The 18,257-nt window shown below is 32.6% G+C and overlaps 1 protein-coding gene across 2 annotated transcripts; it reads right to left on the bottom strand.

Annotated features, from left to right (window-relative positions):
* Positions 1-8,324: 8,324 nt before the first annotated feature.
* LOC124829385 (uncharacterized) lies at positions 8,325-13,011 on the bottom strand. 2 transcript variants are annotated; one of them, XM_088093904.1, is made up of 4 exons: positions 12,897-13,011; positions 12,004-12,313; positions 11,738-11,854; positions 8,325-11,654 (listed from the first exon to the last, which is right to left on the bottom strand). In XM_088093904.1, exons 2-4 carry the CDS (start codon positions 12,286-12,288, stop codon positions 8,754-8,756), a joined length of 3,303 nt encoding a protein of 1,100 aa, XP_087950030.1. In that variant the 5' UTR covers positions 12,289-12,313; positions 12,897-13,011; the 3' UTR covers positions 8,325-8,753. The 2 variants fall into 2 exon arrangements, with proteins under 2 accessions (XP_087950030.1, XP_047158837.2); XM_047302881.2 differs by having other exon boundaries at positions 12,004-13,011.
* Between the last annotated feature and the right edge of the window lie 5,246 nt (positions 13,012-18,257).

The raw sequence follows: 18,257 nt of genomic DNA, 5'->3' as shown, positions 1-18,257 counted from the left end.
TTTCAATGGTTTAGTCATAATGTCCGAATACTTATTCTAATTTTTGCAATTCACAAAATCAAGCATACCATTTTTACTAAGATCTCTTTCTATAAAAAAAATCTTACATACATACATATATATAATATGTAATTTTAAGTTTTATTTGTAATTTTATTTTTTTAATTAAATATAAAAAATAATAAATATAATCTTCTCAATTCAATTTTTTTTTCCTGCTTTTAAGTTGTTTATATAGTTTAAAACGTTACAGTTGAAATATCAGTCTAAAACATTATTTAACATTTAAACAAAATTAACAATTTTGGATTAAGATGAATATATTTATATTATATTTAAAATTTAGGAATCAAAATATATTAAAGTTTAAAACATTGATGAATTTTAATTTCACATTCAAGTTTAAAAACTTCAAATATATTTAACTTTGAAAAGTAATTATTCATGTAATAAATATCAAATATTTGATGAATATTAGCGAAGAAAAAGAAATAAAAGATGAGAAGTTTTAGAGAAAAATAAAGAAAAAGGAGGAGTTGGGAAAAAATAAATAAAAAGGAAGAGATGAGGAAAAAGAAATTCAAGAAAAAAAATAGAAGGAAAGGAAAAAGAAAAAAGAATTGAAAAAAAAAAGTTACCAACGAACACGAAAAAAAATAATAATTTAGATGATATTTTTTTATGATTGTATATGTATTTTTATTTTGTTCCTTCAATGACATCATGAAGATTTTTTTAAATGATGAGCACTATTCTTAACTTTAATGAATTTTGGACTTAATTAGGATTCAAAGAAAATTCATAATACAAATGAAATTATATGAACAAACATACACAAAAAAAAATGAGATTTAAAAAATGATAATATCAATTATTGACCTAAAAACTAACAAAATTAGGAAATATAAATTATGACCTACAAACCTTTAATTAGATCAACAAGACATAAAATAAAATTAGACGGAACAAATAATGAGGTAAGTCTTGAATATAGCCACAAAACATAAAAAAAATTATAAGATCAAAATGATTCAAGAAAAAAAATTTAGTTGAGAATTTCTCTCATTTCAAATGATAACTAAATATTTTGTTTGTTTCCTATATTTCCAAATTATTTATACCCTTTTCTACAAAAGAGAAAAAAACCAAAGTAAATAAGTTTTTGGGTTTTTATTCTGAATCTAACAATTAGACCTTTTGTTCTTATTCGAGGCAAAGAATGTTCCCATGAGAAGTTGGTTTAGACAAGTCTAAGATTAAATAAGTTTTAATTATAACAAAATGTACGATGAAACAAACATAGATAAGTAAATATAAATGTTTTTTATAAGCTTAGACTAATTTATACAATATCTTAGATAAGGCTCTTGACAAAATAAGGGTCAGTTAAGTAATAGACTTATAATATATATATATATATATATATATATATATATATATATATATATATATATATATATATGTTATGTAATTTTAATACTAAATGCAATCTTTTTTGCTTAGAAATTTGTTTGGAATCATGTTTTTCTGTTAAGTTGTTTGAATAAGAGAGTTGAGGTTGAATTTGATGATTTTATGACTAATTTCCCTTGTTTTGGCAGGAAATGAGATAATATGGAAAGCAGATATGAAGTGCCATGGAGATGAAGCTAAGAAAGGCCTGGAAAACCACCAGAAGGGAGGAGTGCTCGAAGCTTGGGCGCCCTTTTTGGAGGCTTGAGCGTAGGAAACCACCGCTCACCGCCCGGGCGCCCCTCTTGGGGCGCTGGAGCGCTAGAAGCACGAAGTTTGGGCGTCCTTTCTGAGGCTTGAGTGCAAGAAACCACCGCTCACCGCCCGGGCGCCCCTTTTGGGGCGCTTGAGCGCCAGAAGCACGAAGCTTAGGCGTCCGTTCTAAGGCTTGAGCGTAGGGAACCACCGCTCACCGCCCGGGCACCCTAAGTGGGGCGCTTGAGCGCCAGTGACACGGGTCTGGGCTTTGTTTCTGTTCTGTCTTCGCTCTATTTAAAGGATCCAGACATCCTATGTTTTGTATCTCTGGCTGGAGCAGCACAACAACACACTCTTCCACTCTCTGAAGGCGGATTTGGATGCGAGAGCTTCCATCCTCTACTTTTAGGGTTTTGCTATCTCATGCTTTTCCATTATTCATCTAGTTTCACCCTGTCTATGGTGAACTAAACTCTAATTGTTGTTGGGGGATGATGTAACCTTGTGAACTCTTATGTATTTGAATTGATTCTTAATAACATATGCTTTTTCATTAATTGTTCGAGTAATTCATTTGTGCTTATTACATTCTTTGTTTAATTCATTCATAGCATGATGTATGAATTGCATGAGTGCCGGGAGGTTCCTTACAATTCAGGTTCTTGTTGAATTACTCCCAAGAGTAATATTTCTCAGGGATGAGGGCATGAGTCTTTGTCGTCTTAAAGCTTTTGATCTTCACATTTAATTACTATGAATGCTAGGAATTGCATGAACTGGTGATTAAGGACAAGCTTATTTCGTCGAGGGATCGGGTATAAGTGATTTAGTGAGTAACGTTAACATTAATGCATAAAGAAGAATTCTTACATACATGAGAGGGAACTTGGTGAAATCTAACCCCAACAACATACTCATCTCATATTAAACAACATTCGTTCATCATTGTGTTATTCTGTTACTGATCAAATTTCATTCATATTTAATTTTCTGTCTTTGCATCTGAAACCAATGATCTCGTTTTCTTTAAATCTTAATTAATCGAGTTATCACACGACTGTCTAGTGCCGAGAGTCCTTTGGGATACGATACTTGATCTTACAATTTTATATTACTTGTGCGATTCGGTACACTTGCCGATTCATCAAATATATACATAATCATTAGATAACCCAGGAATGCATACAATAAATGCTTGTGAATATGAATGTGTGTTTATGTGTTTTGTTAAGCTAATGTGTGTTTAATGGATTTAAGTCAAGCACAACACAACAAAAACATGTAAATATTTGAAAGAAAGAAGTAGACATATAAAATAAAAAGACTTAGACGAGCTAAGTTGAAAGCACTAGTTAGACGAGTTGAAGGTTGGATCAGACGACCAAGTCATCCGACAACTCAGGCTCTACACAAGGGTCATATAACTTGAGGTAGTTGAACATGTTAGACAACTTAAGAATACAAGCCAAAATATAAAGACTAGACAACTTAAACAGTGCAAGAGAAGAATGAATGTATTAGACGACGGTGTTGACGAAACGAGTCAACCTAAAGCAACAAAGCATTGGATTCAAAGGAGTAGAAGAGTCAAAGAAAGAAAACAAACATACAAAAGAAGCATTAGACAAGTCAAAAGCACTACAAGTCAACATGATGCATTTGAAAAGTTAATGCAAAGGCACATAAAGATATTAGAAGAGTCAAAGTCAATTCATGAAGCATAATGTTGAACACCTATTAGACGAGTACTTCCATTGAACGCCTTAATTGGAAGAATGACTATATGAATAAAGAGTGAGAACATTAAATAAGTATTAGATTATTCAAACAAATCATGTTTAAAATGGCACGAAAGAAGTCTATCGAAACACAAGGTGATAAAGATCAATTGAAAATCCAATGAAATCTGAACATTGAAATTAATGATCAAAATGATTAATAGAATTGAGTAAAATAAATAAAATAATATATATATATATATATATATATATATATATATATATATATATATATATATAAAGACCTAGATGAAGAAGACAAAAGACGAGAGAAAAATAAGATGTATTGAAATACTGCTAAATTCATTCTTGTAAGAGAAGAGAATACTTTAAGAGCTTATATTATCATATTCATCTTGTTAGAGAGTGATATTCGGTCGAGTGAAACCATTATAAATTCTTCACTATGTGAAGTAAATCATGTGAACATTATTGTAGCTCTTTGCGTGAGAGATCATTTAATTATTGTAATTGTGAGTTCTTGATCTTTGGGAAGATTATGATGTGATACCTCAAGAGGTTAAACTCGTAATCTAGAGACGTTAAACTCATTATAACCTACAAAAGTTTTCACTCTTGGTTTTATCTACATAGAGAAGAGTGACTTGTTATAACTTGAAGAGGTTGATACTCATTGCTAGTGAATTTTTTAAATATATAGCTTAAAACACTAAACGTATTCTAAGGTGGAGGTAAAGAAATATAAATCTTTGGATGCATTTTTTAGGATGACAAAGTGGGTCAGACTCAATGGGCCAACTCATCCAAAAAAATCGTGTTGGGACAAAAATATCAAATCGCCAACTCTCATCATTTTGAAAACCCTAATTTTGTGATGTTGTCTAATTGATGTCATGATTTTCCATTATTTTTGTAGTGATTAATTTGGGACGGATTGTTTTGAGACATTTTGCGATTTTGTTTATTTGTAATTTTGTGTTCATCCAATCTCATTGTTGATTGTGTTGTCCTGTTTTTGGATTAAGGTTGCTTTACTCATGTACTCTGAATAACATTTTCTTTTGTAATTGTGTTGATCTCATGCATATTTGAGAATCACAATTTTTTCTAATTAACAGGAATATTATTTTGTTTGGTCTCTACTCTACCATCTATTTGCTTGTGCTTTTAAAAAGCTACTCATGGCAAATTGGGCTTGCAGTTAACAAAAAATATTCAATTTGAGTCTCGTCGATAGGAAAAAAAAAATCAAAAGTGACATATCAGCTTGCCCACCAGTTACGGGACGGATTATGCATTTCAACCCGTTTCCATATTGTGGACCAATACGGCCTATTTTCAACAAGTCAGAGACGAGCTAATGAAAACCGATCAGATTAGCCTGTTTTGTAGAAGGATAATCCATATAGACAAGATTGAAGAACCAATATAAAATAAGCTCAAAAACTTCATTATTGAACCTGTAATTTTTGTTTTCCTTACGTAATTTAAATATTTTCAAACTTTTAATTTATTATTTTGTTATACTGTACAATTGTAGTTTCAAACTAAGTAGAGTTTTACATATGTGAAGTTGAAATTGGAGTTATTGGCTGTGAGGATTCTTTTTTTTTCTAGAATCAGAGCTTTTAACATAATTTTTAACTTAGGTTTTTTTTAGGTTTAAACCCTCATTTTGTTCTCATATTTGTTGGTCAATCTCAAGTGGGTCTTTTTTCGGTCTCAATTGGGTTCATAAACTTGTAAAGGGTGTTGCTCCCTCCACCACCACACCTTTCTCCCTCCACCTCCCTTTTACTATTTTGCCCCTCAGTAAAATTTTATTTTTAGGGTTATTATTTTTTAATTTTACCCCTTCATAATCTATTTTACTAATAACCTATTATAGTACCGTGTATAAGTAAAATACTTTTGTTTCATTTTAACATTATACTTGTTTTCTTTAGTCTGTTGTGAGATACTATAAGTTGTAAAGGTTGGTGGTGGTGGAAAGAATTATCAAGTAGTCTCCCTCTCGTGGTGGTGCAGTGTCTCTCTCGTGGTGCAGTGCGTGGAGTGGTGCAGTGCGTGTGTGGTGCTTCCTCCAGGTGCGTACTCGAATAAACCATGACATAAAACCCTAAAATAAAAAACGAAACCTTTAAACGAAGGTGACATCCTTCAACGGATGTTGACATCCGTTGAAGGATGTCACCTCCGTTTAAAGGTTTCGTTTTTGTAGGGTTTGTTTTATTAGTTTATTAGATATTTTAACAATTTAATTTAAATGTTTTTGATTTATTATTTTTGAATATATTTTAATGTATTTTAATAATGTATATTTATATTAGTTTATATTTAAATTTTTAATTTTGGATGTGATATATAATTAGTTTTTAAACGTAATGATTTTGTAAAACTAAAGAAAAAGGAATAGAAGTGCGGGAGGTGGGGAGGTGAAACGGAAATGGGGAAAGGAGAAGAGAGTTCCGTGGGTGGGTGCGAGGAAAGTAAAATTAGAGTTTCAAATTATTTAAAATAGGGTAAAAGTAAAAAAAAATTAACTTAAGGATATAATTGTATTTAAAATAATGTGGGGAGGTGGAGGAAGTATACGGTGGTGGTGGAGGGAGCAACACCCACTTGTAAATTATCTCAATTGGGTCCAAATATTTGAAAAATTAAGTCAATTAAGCCCTATCCGTTAAGTTTTCACAAACGGCATTAAAATTGGCTGACATGGTGTGAGGGTGGTATAAATTTGGTCAGAAAAATTGCAGAAGCGACTATAAGTGATGGAGCATAACAAAGCACATTGTAATCCAAGAGAGACAATTTTGCAATATAGTTTGTCAAGCACTCAAGTTGCAGCGAAGAGAGATGATTTTTGGGCCAGTGGGCGTCTCAGCGGCAATGTCTCTACAGCGATGATGGTTTTCGTCCTCCTGCGAGACTCTCAGTTTCGATTGGGAATTTTTGGGATTGTCCATCTGAGCTTCTCTGTAGGTTAGGGATCTTATATTAAGTGGTCCGCGACGGTGGTTGAAGAGGATCTAGTCGTGATAGTGAAAATGATGACCGCGACGGTGGCAGTGATAGTGGACCCTAATCTGAAGATAACCCTTTGCCATGTCACAATGTCTTAAATTAAATAAAAATTTCACATGATCAAACACTTTGACATCAACGTGCAACACGTCAGCCTATTTTAAAGCCGTTTGTGAAAACTTAACGGGCATGGCTTAATTGACTCAATTTTTCAAATATTTGGACCCAATTGAGATAATTTACATGTTTATGAACCAAATTGAGACAAAAAAAAAGAGGACCCACTTGAGATTGACCAATAAATATAAAGAGCAAATGAGGGTTTAAACTTTTTTTTACCATATAAGTATAAATTTCAGGTTCACATATATTCAAACTTTTTGAAGGTATAAAATATGATTTGGTATTTTAAAATTACTTAAGGATTTTAATAAAATAACTTCAAATATTACATTATCGGCACAGAATTTTTTTGGTTTTTGGCAATTCTATGAAGGTTTAACGTAATTTGATTCATTGTGTTTATGTATTAATTATACTAACTGGTACTTTAAATCATTTTAACATGTTTTAGTCCCTAAACTATTGGTCGTTTGTTGTTTTTGTCCCTTTTCAAAGTAAGGTACAATTAGGTCCTCATTTTTTTCGAAACATTCGTTTTAGTCCTCGAAAACTAAACACTGTTTAAAAATTTGGTCCTCATTTAGCAACAAATGAGGACTAAAACCAAAATTCCGAGGACTAAAACGAACGTTTCGAAAAGAATGAGGACCAAATTGTACCTTACTTTGAAAAGGGACAAAAACCAGAAACGGTCAATAGTTTAGAAACTAAAAACATATTTAACCCTTTTAACATTTCTAAAAATGCTAATTACCAAATAGATTTTTTTTATTGCTTTCTGCAATTAAATAATTTTAACAAAATTTCGAAATGTTAATTAACTAATAAATTTTGTAGTTTAAAATTATTTCAGGATTTTATAAAATAAGTTCAAATCATAATCATTATGTATTTTATTTTGAATTTGCAACCTGCGTTACTATAAATAATTTGAACATAATTTCATTTAAACTGTTTCTCTGTTAAAATATTGTTTACCGTTCATTTTCAGATTTCTTTTTCTTTTTCCTTCGGCATCGTAACTCAGCGACAGACGCACTTTCTTTCCCTTTATGACTGACGCACACCAGCGTAGGTTTCTGGTGACGACTTCACCTTTGTTTTTGTTGTTTTCCCCTTTTCTTCTTTTCTCCTTTACAATTACATTTCCAATTTTGTTTGTATCTAATTTTAATTTTTAATTTCTCCTACTAAAATTTAAGTAATTATGAATAGAATGGTATTGGGCACTTAAGAGAGGAAATTTATGGCTGTATGACACAGGAATCTACAATTTGGGGCTATAGTCGGTTATGGAACTTTGCAATGATGAATGTTGTGGCCGTGATTGACGGTTAAATGAAGTCGTAAACAATAAATAACCATTCTTGTTACAAAGATGAAGGGAAATAATTCTGAACATGAGGAATAGAATTTGAAAAGTAAACAAGAAAACACCCTCGCCATTAATTGAAAAACACATACATAATTATGAATCACATATAAAGAGGATAAAGATTAATACTATGGTTACGAATCACCATTTCTTCATCATGCATGGCAATTATTACGTTTTAAACAGGTACAGCAAAATTTACCGCTCAACTTATTTAAGCGTAAACAAATGCTTAAATTTATAAAAGTAGTGTCCAAACTTCTCTGTATTTTTTTAATTATTCCAGTTAGTTTTTGGATAAAGAAAAAAATCATTAAAAACTTTTGATTGAAGTTGAATTTAATCTATTTCAAGGTGAAAATCGAATCGTTTTCAACATTTGAACTTGTTCTAAAATCAGACTTTGATATTTCAGCATCTGATAAAAACACCAACAAGGCTTTTAGGCAACTCTTCAATTTTTCTAAATGCTGCCTTCCCAAAATAAGGTCTATAGCAAGTCTCAGAACATCCTATAGATGTTTCAGAACTTACGAATAAGACGTGTGAACGACGACACTAAAGCCATCATTTGTTTGGTGAACGGAGATTGGAAAGAAAAGCTAAAAATCCATGGAAAAGAAATCCCCAACGATATCTCAGCTAACAAAACCAACTCTTCAATGTCGGGGAATTCAAACCATGATATGCAAAAAAGATCAGCAACTTGATTTACCCCTTGTAAACATGAGTACCACGGAAGCAAGGAGCCACACCTTAGAAATGAGGTTTCAATAGGCTCAAATCATCTTTTGCTTACAAGTATAGTCACAGTCCTGTGAACCGTCCGATCCATCTTTAACTTCAGTAATAACGGAGGATCTACAATCCTCAGTCTTAATAGGCCTGCCAGCACATCTACCCTTGTCAACATGACATTCTAGACATATAGAAGGCAGTGATTCTGAATCTGAGCATACTGACTTTTTACTCCCAGTCATAGATAAGATTTCCTTGAAAAAAGAAGGAACAATTGCACCACTTCCAATGTTGGAGTTCTGTAAACAGTCAAATCCATCTTTAATTCCTGCATCGAAGGAGCTGCCATCTTTCGACAATTGTTCTCTAGGATCACTTCCTCTGCAAGAGGAAGTGATCTTACCAGTATCGTGCTCTTGACATATTGAACACATTGAGTCTGTACCTGCATGTACTTGCTTTAAAGTATCAATCCCATGTAAACTTTCATTTATAGGAGCAGAACTTTCAATCAAAACCTTTTCAGAACCATCTTTAACTGCAATAGTTAAGCTGCACTCTTGGGGGATTTCTTTGTCAGCATTAGTACCTCTGCCGGCACATACGATCTTATGCACCTGATGGTCTTGACAAATTGAAAACGATGATTCCGAGTTCAGAGAAATTGATTTTATAATATCCATCGTACATAAACCTTTCTTGGTGTGACATCTATTGCCTCTGCAAGAAGCTGAAGAAAAAATATTGTGGGTTACATTCTCCGGACATTTTGATTCATCACTAAATGCAGTAAGAGCACCACCGTTTGCTTTTTGTCCTCCTTCACCGCAGACATATCCCTTGGCTTGACTAGTTTCCTTATCTTCAGTATGTGTTCCACCATTAATGTTTTGAATATTAGTATCTGCTTTAATGCTATCCAGACATTCTGACTTATCATTAAATACAGCAAGAGCACTATAGGATGCTCTTTCTCCTCCATCACTGCTGGCATATCCCCTAGCACGACAACTATTCTTGTCATCAGCATGTATTTCACTAATAATGTCTCCTACTTCAGCACCTGCCTTAGTGTTAACCTCAGTTTGAACCAAAGCACAGCAGCTTTCATTAACATCCTCGACATTACAACTTCCACGTGGTAAGTTTTGAGAAGCATCGCGATCAATGACCTTATCATCAGAAGTTAAACTCTTGCTGAAATTTGGGCGGATCAACTTTCTTCTCTTTTGTTGCCCAACCACCGAATTCTCATTTCCAGCACTAGGTTTCCTGACTTTGCTACGCCGCTTGAAATCCACAAAACATGTGTCTTCGGCTGTTTTGTTAGTATTGCCCACAGTTGCAGTAGTTGAATCCATTATTTGATCATTCAAGGTGTTTTCAGAGAAATCACCCTCCTTCGTCCTCAAGCCACTTCTTTTAGTATAATCCTTCAAACTTTCAGCTTTGCTGCGCTTGGGCTTGAGCTTTCTTTTTGTCATCCACTTGTTGTGACTCTGCCGAACCCTTTTTATCACTTCATCAACTGAAGTATGGAAATCATTGTGTCCATCTTGTTCGTTGATATCCTGCATAAAAGATAATCGAGAAAAAACACTACTTTTTTGCTTTGCATAACAAGAATTATTATTTTGAGTGCCACCATAACATCCAATATCATATTCATAGATTATTGGATCATCCTCTTTGAAATGACCCTCATTTGCCCATGAAATATCATGAGTAAATGTTTCGTTGCTTTTCTGTAGTGTTATCTCATGACTTGGGTTTTCTTGCAAAGTCTTGGAATGAAATTTGTTGCCTAACCACGGTTGGTGATTATGGAACAAGGAAGAAAAGGGCTCATGTAGACTGCGGCTACTCTTTCCAATATCTGGAGGGATAGGGGATGGCAAAGACTTTAAGGACGGAACATCATCACAAGCCTCAGAAACAACAGATTCTGCTGCCAACTGGTCAGAATTTTGAACCGTGTTTAAAGGTATGAAATCCCTGTTGCTACTATACAAAATAGAATTTTGAAAGTCAACAGGGTGCCACCTGCTCGTATCTCTCAGCTCATTATTATGGATGAGATATGGTTGACTGTTCAGGGAATTCCTTCCGAAGTTGTTTACAGGGGTAATCCTTTCTATTACTGGCTTAGAACCATCAATAACTCCAAAAGATGATGCCTGAGTAAAATTTAAACCAGGAACATCTGGATCATATAGAAGGGATTCCCTCTTAGAATTAGCACTTCCTTGTTTTGCACATGTATTACTTAAGAGCTGTACCTGCATTGGTTGAATCATGGTTGAAGTTGGCCTAAGCTGATTTTGAGCCAAAGAACTATGCTCCAAAATAGGATTGCTGTAAAAGCCAGATGAGTTGATATGGGAATTATGTTGATCAGGAATATCATTTGAAAATACCATCCTCTGATCCGTCTCTGGAAGGGAATTACCCATGAGCCTATCATTAATTGATAAGCTTGCCTCACCATGAATTCTAATTTTATCACATAGACTTTTGGGGTACCCACCATTTGTGTTTGGCCTGTGACAGGTATCCATATAATCCTCATTCTCATATGCAATAAACCTACTTTCATCTTTTAATCCTGAATAGTCACAAACATACTCACTTGCATTATCCACCGCAGCAAACTGAGCAGCCCTTCCTCGCTGAATATCACTTGCATTTAATCCAGCATATTCAACTTTACCATTGTAATCAAAAGAATCGCCTTGGTGTTTATGCATTATGACAGGTGATATGTTATCACCCAAACCTTGCCCACTTTGACCTCTTTCAATTTGCATTCCATGATCGACAGATCTTCTAAAATTGCCTAAAGGGTACCTTTCTGATTTCAAGTATTCGGTTCTGGACAATGGTCTCCCAGGGAGCTCTGGTTCCAGCTTTCTCTTGCTGAACAAATATATAAGTTTATAGACCTGCACAGCAAATTGATTAAAAATCTTTAAGCAAATCATCCTCATTATTTTTGAAAACCAATCATGTTTAACCAAGAGCAGACCTGATTTTCAGATAGCCCAAAGTTAAACTTGTTAGCTGAAAAGTAATTTTCTCTGATTGCATCACGGAATAATTTTTCTGGGAGTGGCTTACAGAACCAAATTATATCAAACTTAACCTACATCAGATCATTCAGAAACTGTGGTCACCATATCAATCATTAATCAAAGTAAGAAAAAATTAACTCTCGCACTCAAAATCAGAACAAGGAATTGTTCATTCCCGGTGGAAGGGGAAATTTATAAAATGAGGTTATTGAATGGTTACCTGAGCAGGAAATTGCTTCCCCAGTTTCGCAAATGCACCAGGCACAATATTGATACCTCCATCACAGGAAGCGTTGAACACACCATGAAGTTGTCTCTTCTCATATTCATATAAGAATAGAATCATTCCAGCTTTAACCTGCTCTACAAACTGGATTTCAGTTGATGGGAGGCCAAATAGTCCCCTTTCGAAGCATTCTCTTTTAGTCTCACTATTTGACATAAAGATTGCTCCAAAATCCGGGTCTTTCCCATCAGCATTGTTTTGCTTATCGTTCAACCCCATGACGAGATATATTTACTATACTACGCTGTCACATTAGAAAATAAACAGCAGTGTCTGCGTTGTGTAAATATAGTCAGACGTAACAAAAGCGTTTAAAACTTCATACATCAACCAGTATTTGGAAAGCTCAAATGACAACCATTACTGTCAACCTCTACAGTTGAAATCACAATGATCGACACACAATAAACTCGTCCTTAAAAACTAAGCAGCAATCTATATGACAATGCTCAAAAGAAGAACAAAGCACATGCACATTCGCTTCCATCACGACAAAATATAGTATGCAACATGATCATCCAGTTCAAACCAGCCAGACCTAAATTATTTTCTCTCTAATTTTTCGTTTCTAAACAAAAATAAATAAAATAAAATCTTGTTAAACAAACAAACAACAACAACTCTATTGTCTGATCGGAACACAAAGAACTGCGGAAGAACATCCACAAACGCAAAATAGAATGATACGATAAAAAAATATGAAATAAAGAACAACAGATGAAACGACGCAATGACGAAAAAGATAACAAATGATTGAAAACGTTACGAATAAAGAACACTGCAACAAGGAAGCGATGATGAGAGAGAAGCGAAGAGAAAAAGCGTACCGATGTAGAAGAAAAAGAGAAGAAGAAGGGTTTGAGAGTGAAAGAAAAAAAGAAGCGCAAGAGACGCGACTGTGTGTAGAGCAATCGACTAACCGTTCTTACAAGAGGGAACCGCATGAATATAAGTGGGTCATTTTGATAAAATTATTTGAAAAAATATATATATGCAGGGGTAGTTTTCAATGATTTTCTGTTATGAGTGGCTCCTGAAAACACGTGGCGCGCTTGTGTGTTCCACGGGGCTCTGGTTTGGGCTTGGAATACGCCACTTGACAAAAAAAAAATACCAATAAATATTTTAGGTATTATTACAATTTTTTTTTCTAATTTTCTAATATAAATTAGTATAACAATCATGCTTGAAGATTAAATAGTTAGTCCATAAATAAAAATAATTAATTCATGTTTGATATATGAAATAATAAAATAGCTGATTTTAATTATATTGATATAATGGTGATTACTGAAATCAACACCACTTATATATTTATGTCATGAAAGTAGAATAAAAAATTATATCTTATAAGATTTATTAATTTAATTAAATATACATTAGTATGATAATTTCTTTCTAGCATCGTTCAAGATGTGAAAAAAAAAATTGACTAAATAAGTTGTTTATTATATTGTCCTTAAAAAGGTAGAGATGTTCTCACAAATCAGAGATGGACTTTATACTTGTCTCTCTTCCAAACTAATTTAAGATGAAAATGTCGGTTGTGCTTCGGGTTCAAGTTAGTAATAAAAAATAAACATGTCTTTTATGAATAATGCATATATATTATTTTAGTAAGTTTTAATTAGGGTAGACAAAACTGCCTTGTTAAAAAGCTGTAATGAATGTTAAAAGCTATAATAAATTATAAAGTAATTTGTTTTAACTGAAAATTAATTTAAACGAATTAAATTCAATTCTTTTTATTAAACCATATTGCATTAACCTAAATTAAAATTTGTATTAAAATTTTTTTTATACTTTGACACAACATAACTTTTTAAAGTCAAAATAGGCCGAAAAAATACTAGTCGGATTGGATTAAAGATTGAAATAGAGGGTGTTGCTCCCTCCACCACCACACCTTTCTCCCTCCACCTCTCCTTTACTATTTTGTCCCTAAGGTAAAAAAAAATTTTTAGAGTTAATTTTACCCATTCAGAACCTATTTCACTAATAACCTATTATAGTCCCGTACATGAGTAAAATACTTTTCGTTCATTTTAACATTATATTTCTTCATCTCTTTCTTTCGTCGTTGTGAGATACTACAAGTTGCAAAGGTTGGTGGTAGTGGAAAGAATTATCAAACAGTCTCCCTCTCGTGGTGCAGTGTCGCTCTCGTGGTGCAGTGCGTGGAGTGGTGCAGTGCTTCCTCCAGGTGCGTATTCAAATAAACCTTGAAATAAAACCCTAAAATAAAAAACGTAACCTTTAAACGGAGGTGACATCCTTCAACGGATGTCAACATCCGTTTAAGGAAAAACGGATGTCAACATCCGTTTAAGAAAAAACGGATGTCGACATCCATTTTACCTTAAACGGATGTTGACACCCGTTGAAGATGTCACCTCCGTTTAAAGGTTACGTTTTTTATTTTAGGGTTTGTTTTATTAGGGGACATTCGTTGAAGGATGTCACCTTCATTGATGTATACTTCCTCACGCTGGTTAATGCTCTGGACACTCCTCGATGTTCCTCCACACCACGGCGGCGATGTTCCTTCACACCACGGCGGCAATGAAAGCTTTCAAACCAAAAAAAAAACTGGGAAGAAAAAGGAATGGAAGTGCGAGAGGTGGGGAGGTGAAACGGAAATGGGGAAAGGGGAAGAGAGTTCCATGGGTGGGTGCTGGGAAAGTAAAATTAGGGTTTCAAATTATTTAAAATAGGGTAAAAGTAAACATCTTTTTAACTTAAGGATATAATTGTATTTAAAATAGTGTGGGGAGGTGGAGGAAGTATAGGGTGGTGGTGGAGGGAGCAACACCCTGAAATAGATCAACCTAACTCAAATTTAAAACACGTCGTAACAAAGGTTAAAATGGATCAAGTCAAAGTAAAAATGGGTTAGATTATCACATATTCAAGAGTTATTCCCTTCACCACCACATGTTGCTCCTTACACCTCCCTAATTTTTTTTATTTCCAAAATTAACCTTATTTAAATATTTATTTCTTATTATTTTCCACACTCCCTTTATTCCTTTCTCCCTATTTTCTTTTTCATTATCGCAGCCCCACACCCCTACACCCTCATAGAAACTTTATTTTTTCCTTTCACTCTCTTCTTCCTCTCCTCCTAATACTTCTCTTATTTGTGATTTCTATTTCCTCCTCCATTTTCGATGCTTCCATTGTCACTGAGTTGGCTCCAGAGATGGTTGGTTCGCGAAGAAGAGTGTGGTTCATGGTTGATTTCGCCACAAAAATGCTGGTATATGTGCGTTGTTGTTTGATAAACGTAAAAGAAGTCAAACGCGAAGACCTGAATGGATATGGGAGATCCGTTCGACCTTCAACGGATCTTGATTTTCGTCGACGGATGTCAAGATCCGTTGAAGGCCCAACGGATCTCGCATATTCGTTCAAGCCTTCACGTTTGGCTTCTTTTATTTTATTTTATTTTTTGTTTTAGTTTATTAATTTTACTTTTTTGTATAAATTTTTATGTGTAGTATATAATTTTATATTTTGAGTTATTTATTAATTTAATTATAATTATTTAATTTGTTTAAAATTTGTTCTGTATAAAAGAAAATCGTTCAAAGGTCAAACAAATCTTGATTTTCGTTAACGGGTGTCAAGATCCATTGAAGGCCAAACGATTCTCTCATATTCATTGATCCGTAGGGTAAAATGGGAATGTGGATGTGTATGGAGCAACATGTGGTGGTGGAGGGAGTAACCTCTCAAATATTCATACGGGTCAGACTAGGTCCAAGATTTAGATAAGTCAGATAAGATTAAAGGTCGAGACAAATCGACCTGGGTCAAAGTTTGAGACGGACTAGATCGGGTTAAAGATTGAGATGATTCATATCAGGCTAAAAGTTGAGACGACCTGGGTCAAACCAAAGGTTGAGGCAAACTAGGATTTCCAAAATCTTAGGACGGGTTTAGTTCAAAATTTAGTGGGGAGGTGCACGACTGAAACTCGATTGAGTCTGTTCTGACCGAAATTTGGCCTAATGTAGACAAATTGATCCCGACCACGAATTCAGCCAGGACAACCATGACAAAACTCGATAGAATCGGTCCCAAACAAAATTTGGTGGAATTTGACCAAGTCGACCTCGACAGAGACGAGCGTAGTCAAAACTTAGTCGAATCAGTCTTGACTAAAAGTTGGCCATGGTAGAAAATTGGCTGAATTTGGTTAGGACGGCCACAAATGAAACTCTGTCGAGTCAATCCCGACCAAGATTTCACTGAGTCGATCCGATAAAAATCGATCAAGTTCACCTAGGATGGTCACGATCGAAATTCAGTCGAGTCAATTCTAACCAAAATTTTGTCAAATTTTGGTTGAGTTAATCCCGACCAAAAATGAGCCGAATTCGACTAAAACTGAGTCATGTTTATCCTACCAAATTTTAGTCGAGTTGACTCCGACCGAAAATCTATCATATTTGACTGAGTCAACCCCAATTAATGTTTAAATAAAGTCATAGTAACCAAATTAAACTGTAGTTTTAAAAACTTTCAAATAAATAAAAAGTATAAAACGAATTAATTTTAAATTAATGAATATATTTTATATTTTAAATTTGAAAAGGTATTCAATGGAAATTATTTTAAATAACGTAGCTTTAAGTATAAGTTACGAAGAATAAAGGGTAAAGATCATCTTATAGATATTTGTTAGCTTTAATAACTAGAATATCAATCACTCAAAATCATCTAATAAGTTATGTATTAAATACAATATATTGTATAGAATTATTTTCAATTTGTACCGTTGAAAATTATTTTCAATTTATCATCATATTTTAAATTTTTTATTTATTATATTTCTTTATCATTTATGTTCTTATATTATTAACTATATTAATTTAATTACTTATTTTGTAATTTTATATAGTGTCATATTATTTATTTAGTTCATTTTTTCTCACAAACTACCCGGGCATTAATCTACTATTATATAATCATGTTTACTTTACTTAAAATATCTTACGAATTAGAATGAATAAATATTAATATTATAAAACACTTTCATAATTATAAAAATACTCCATAAAATGTAATAAATTAAAATTAAAATAATAGTATATAAAGCTGGAATGATTTATTTGATTGATTTAACTAAAATATATATTGCTGACAATTACCTTCACTATTATTCCATGTAAAAAAATTAAAAAACTACTATAATATTATCACGTGATATTTCTTATATGATAGTTTTTTACTCTCTTGTATTGTTTAAATTATCAATTAGACATTTGCATATGTACTGATATTGCATATTAAATTAAACTGTTATTATTATTGATATAAAAAAATAGGTTATATTTTGATAAATAAAATAATTTAACATTATCCATTGACAATTTATCATGTGATACTAGCAAATACATACTCTCTCGAGTGTCAAATATATACATAAAAATTCATATTAATTACTATAATAAATAAATATATTTAAATATTAATATTAATTCAAATAACTTCTATTCATTCATATATATTTCACATAATTTTGGTTAATAGACATTCTTTTAAAAATATCACCTCTACCAATATTTTTCTAGTTGTATATAACTTTGTTTTATACATAGTTTTAATAAAAAAATCTTAATATTAAATATTTTAACATAAGCTTCGTATTTGTTTATTTTTTATTTAAAAATAGCTAGTTTAATTGGTATCTAACTGTAAAATCGTTTGTGCAATTAGTTTGCGATATATAATTTTATTTTATTTTTCAAAACAATATTTTTGAATAAAAATATTTTTTTTCTATGTTTTTTCGATACCAAAGTTATTTTAAATTAATTTATACTTGATATTGTAACATTGATTTACGGAATACTTTGAAACAATCACTTATTTTGTGATATCAAGTACGAGACACTATTAGTACATTTTATATAATATATCTTAATTACATTAAATTTTAGTATTTTTTAAATAAATATGTTCAAATATAGATCAGACATATATGCATTTTCATATGTAACAGTCCTATCCAAACATTTATATAAATTAAAAGATATGCGCAATCATATTTTATAATAACTATCTACCAATGAAAATTCATTTTTATTGGGTAACAAAACTGGGAAATACAAATATAATAAAACCACAATCAATCTAATATTACTAGAATAAATTATGTTGTTATATAAATTGAAGAAGGC

The sequence above is a fragment of the Vigna umbellata genome, chromosome 7, assembly GCF_029865625.1.
Source record: "Vigna umbellata cultivar VRB3 chromosome 7, Vumbellata_1.0, whole genome shotgun sequence".
NCBI lineage: Eukaryota > Viridiplantae > Streptophyta > Magnoliopsida > Fabales > Fabaceae > Vigna > Vigna umbellata.
This window is presented reverse-complemented; position numbering and strand designations above follow the sequence as displayed.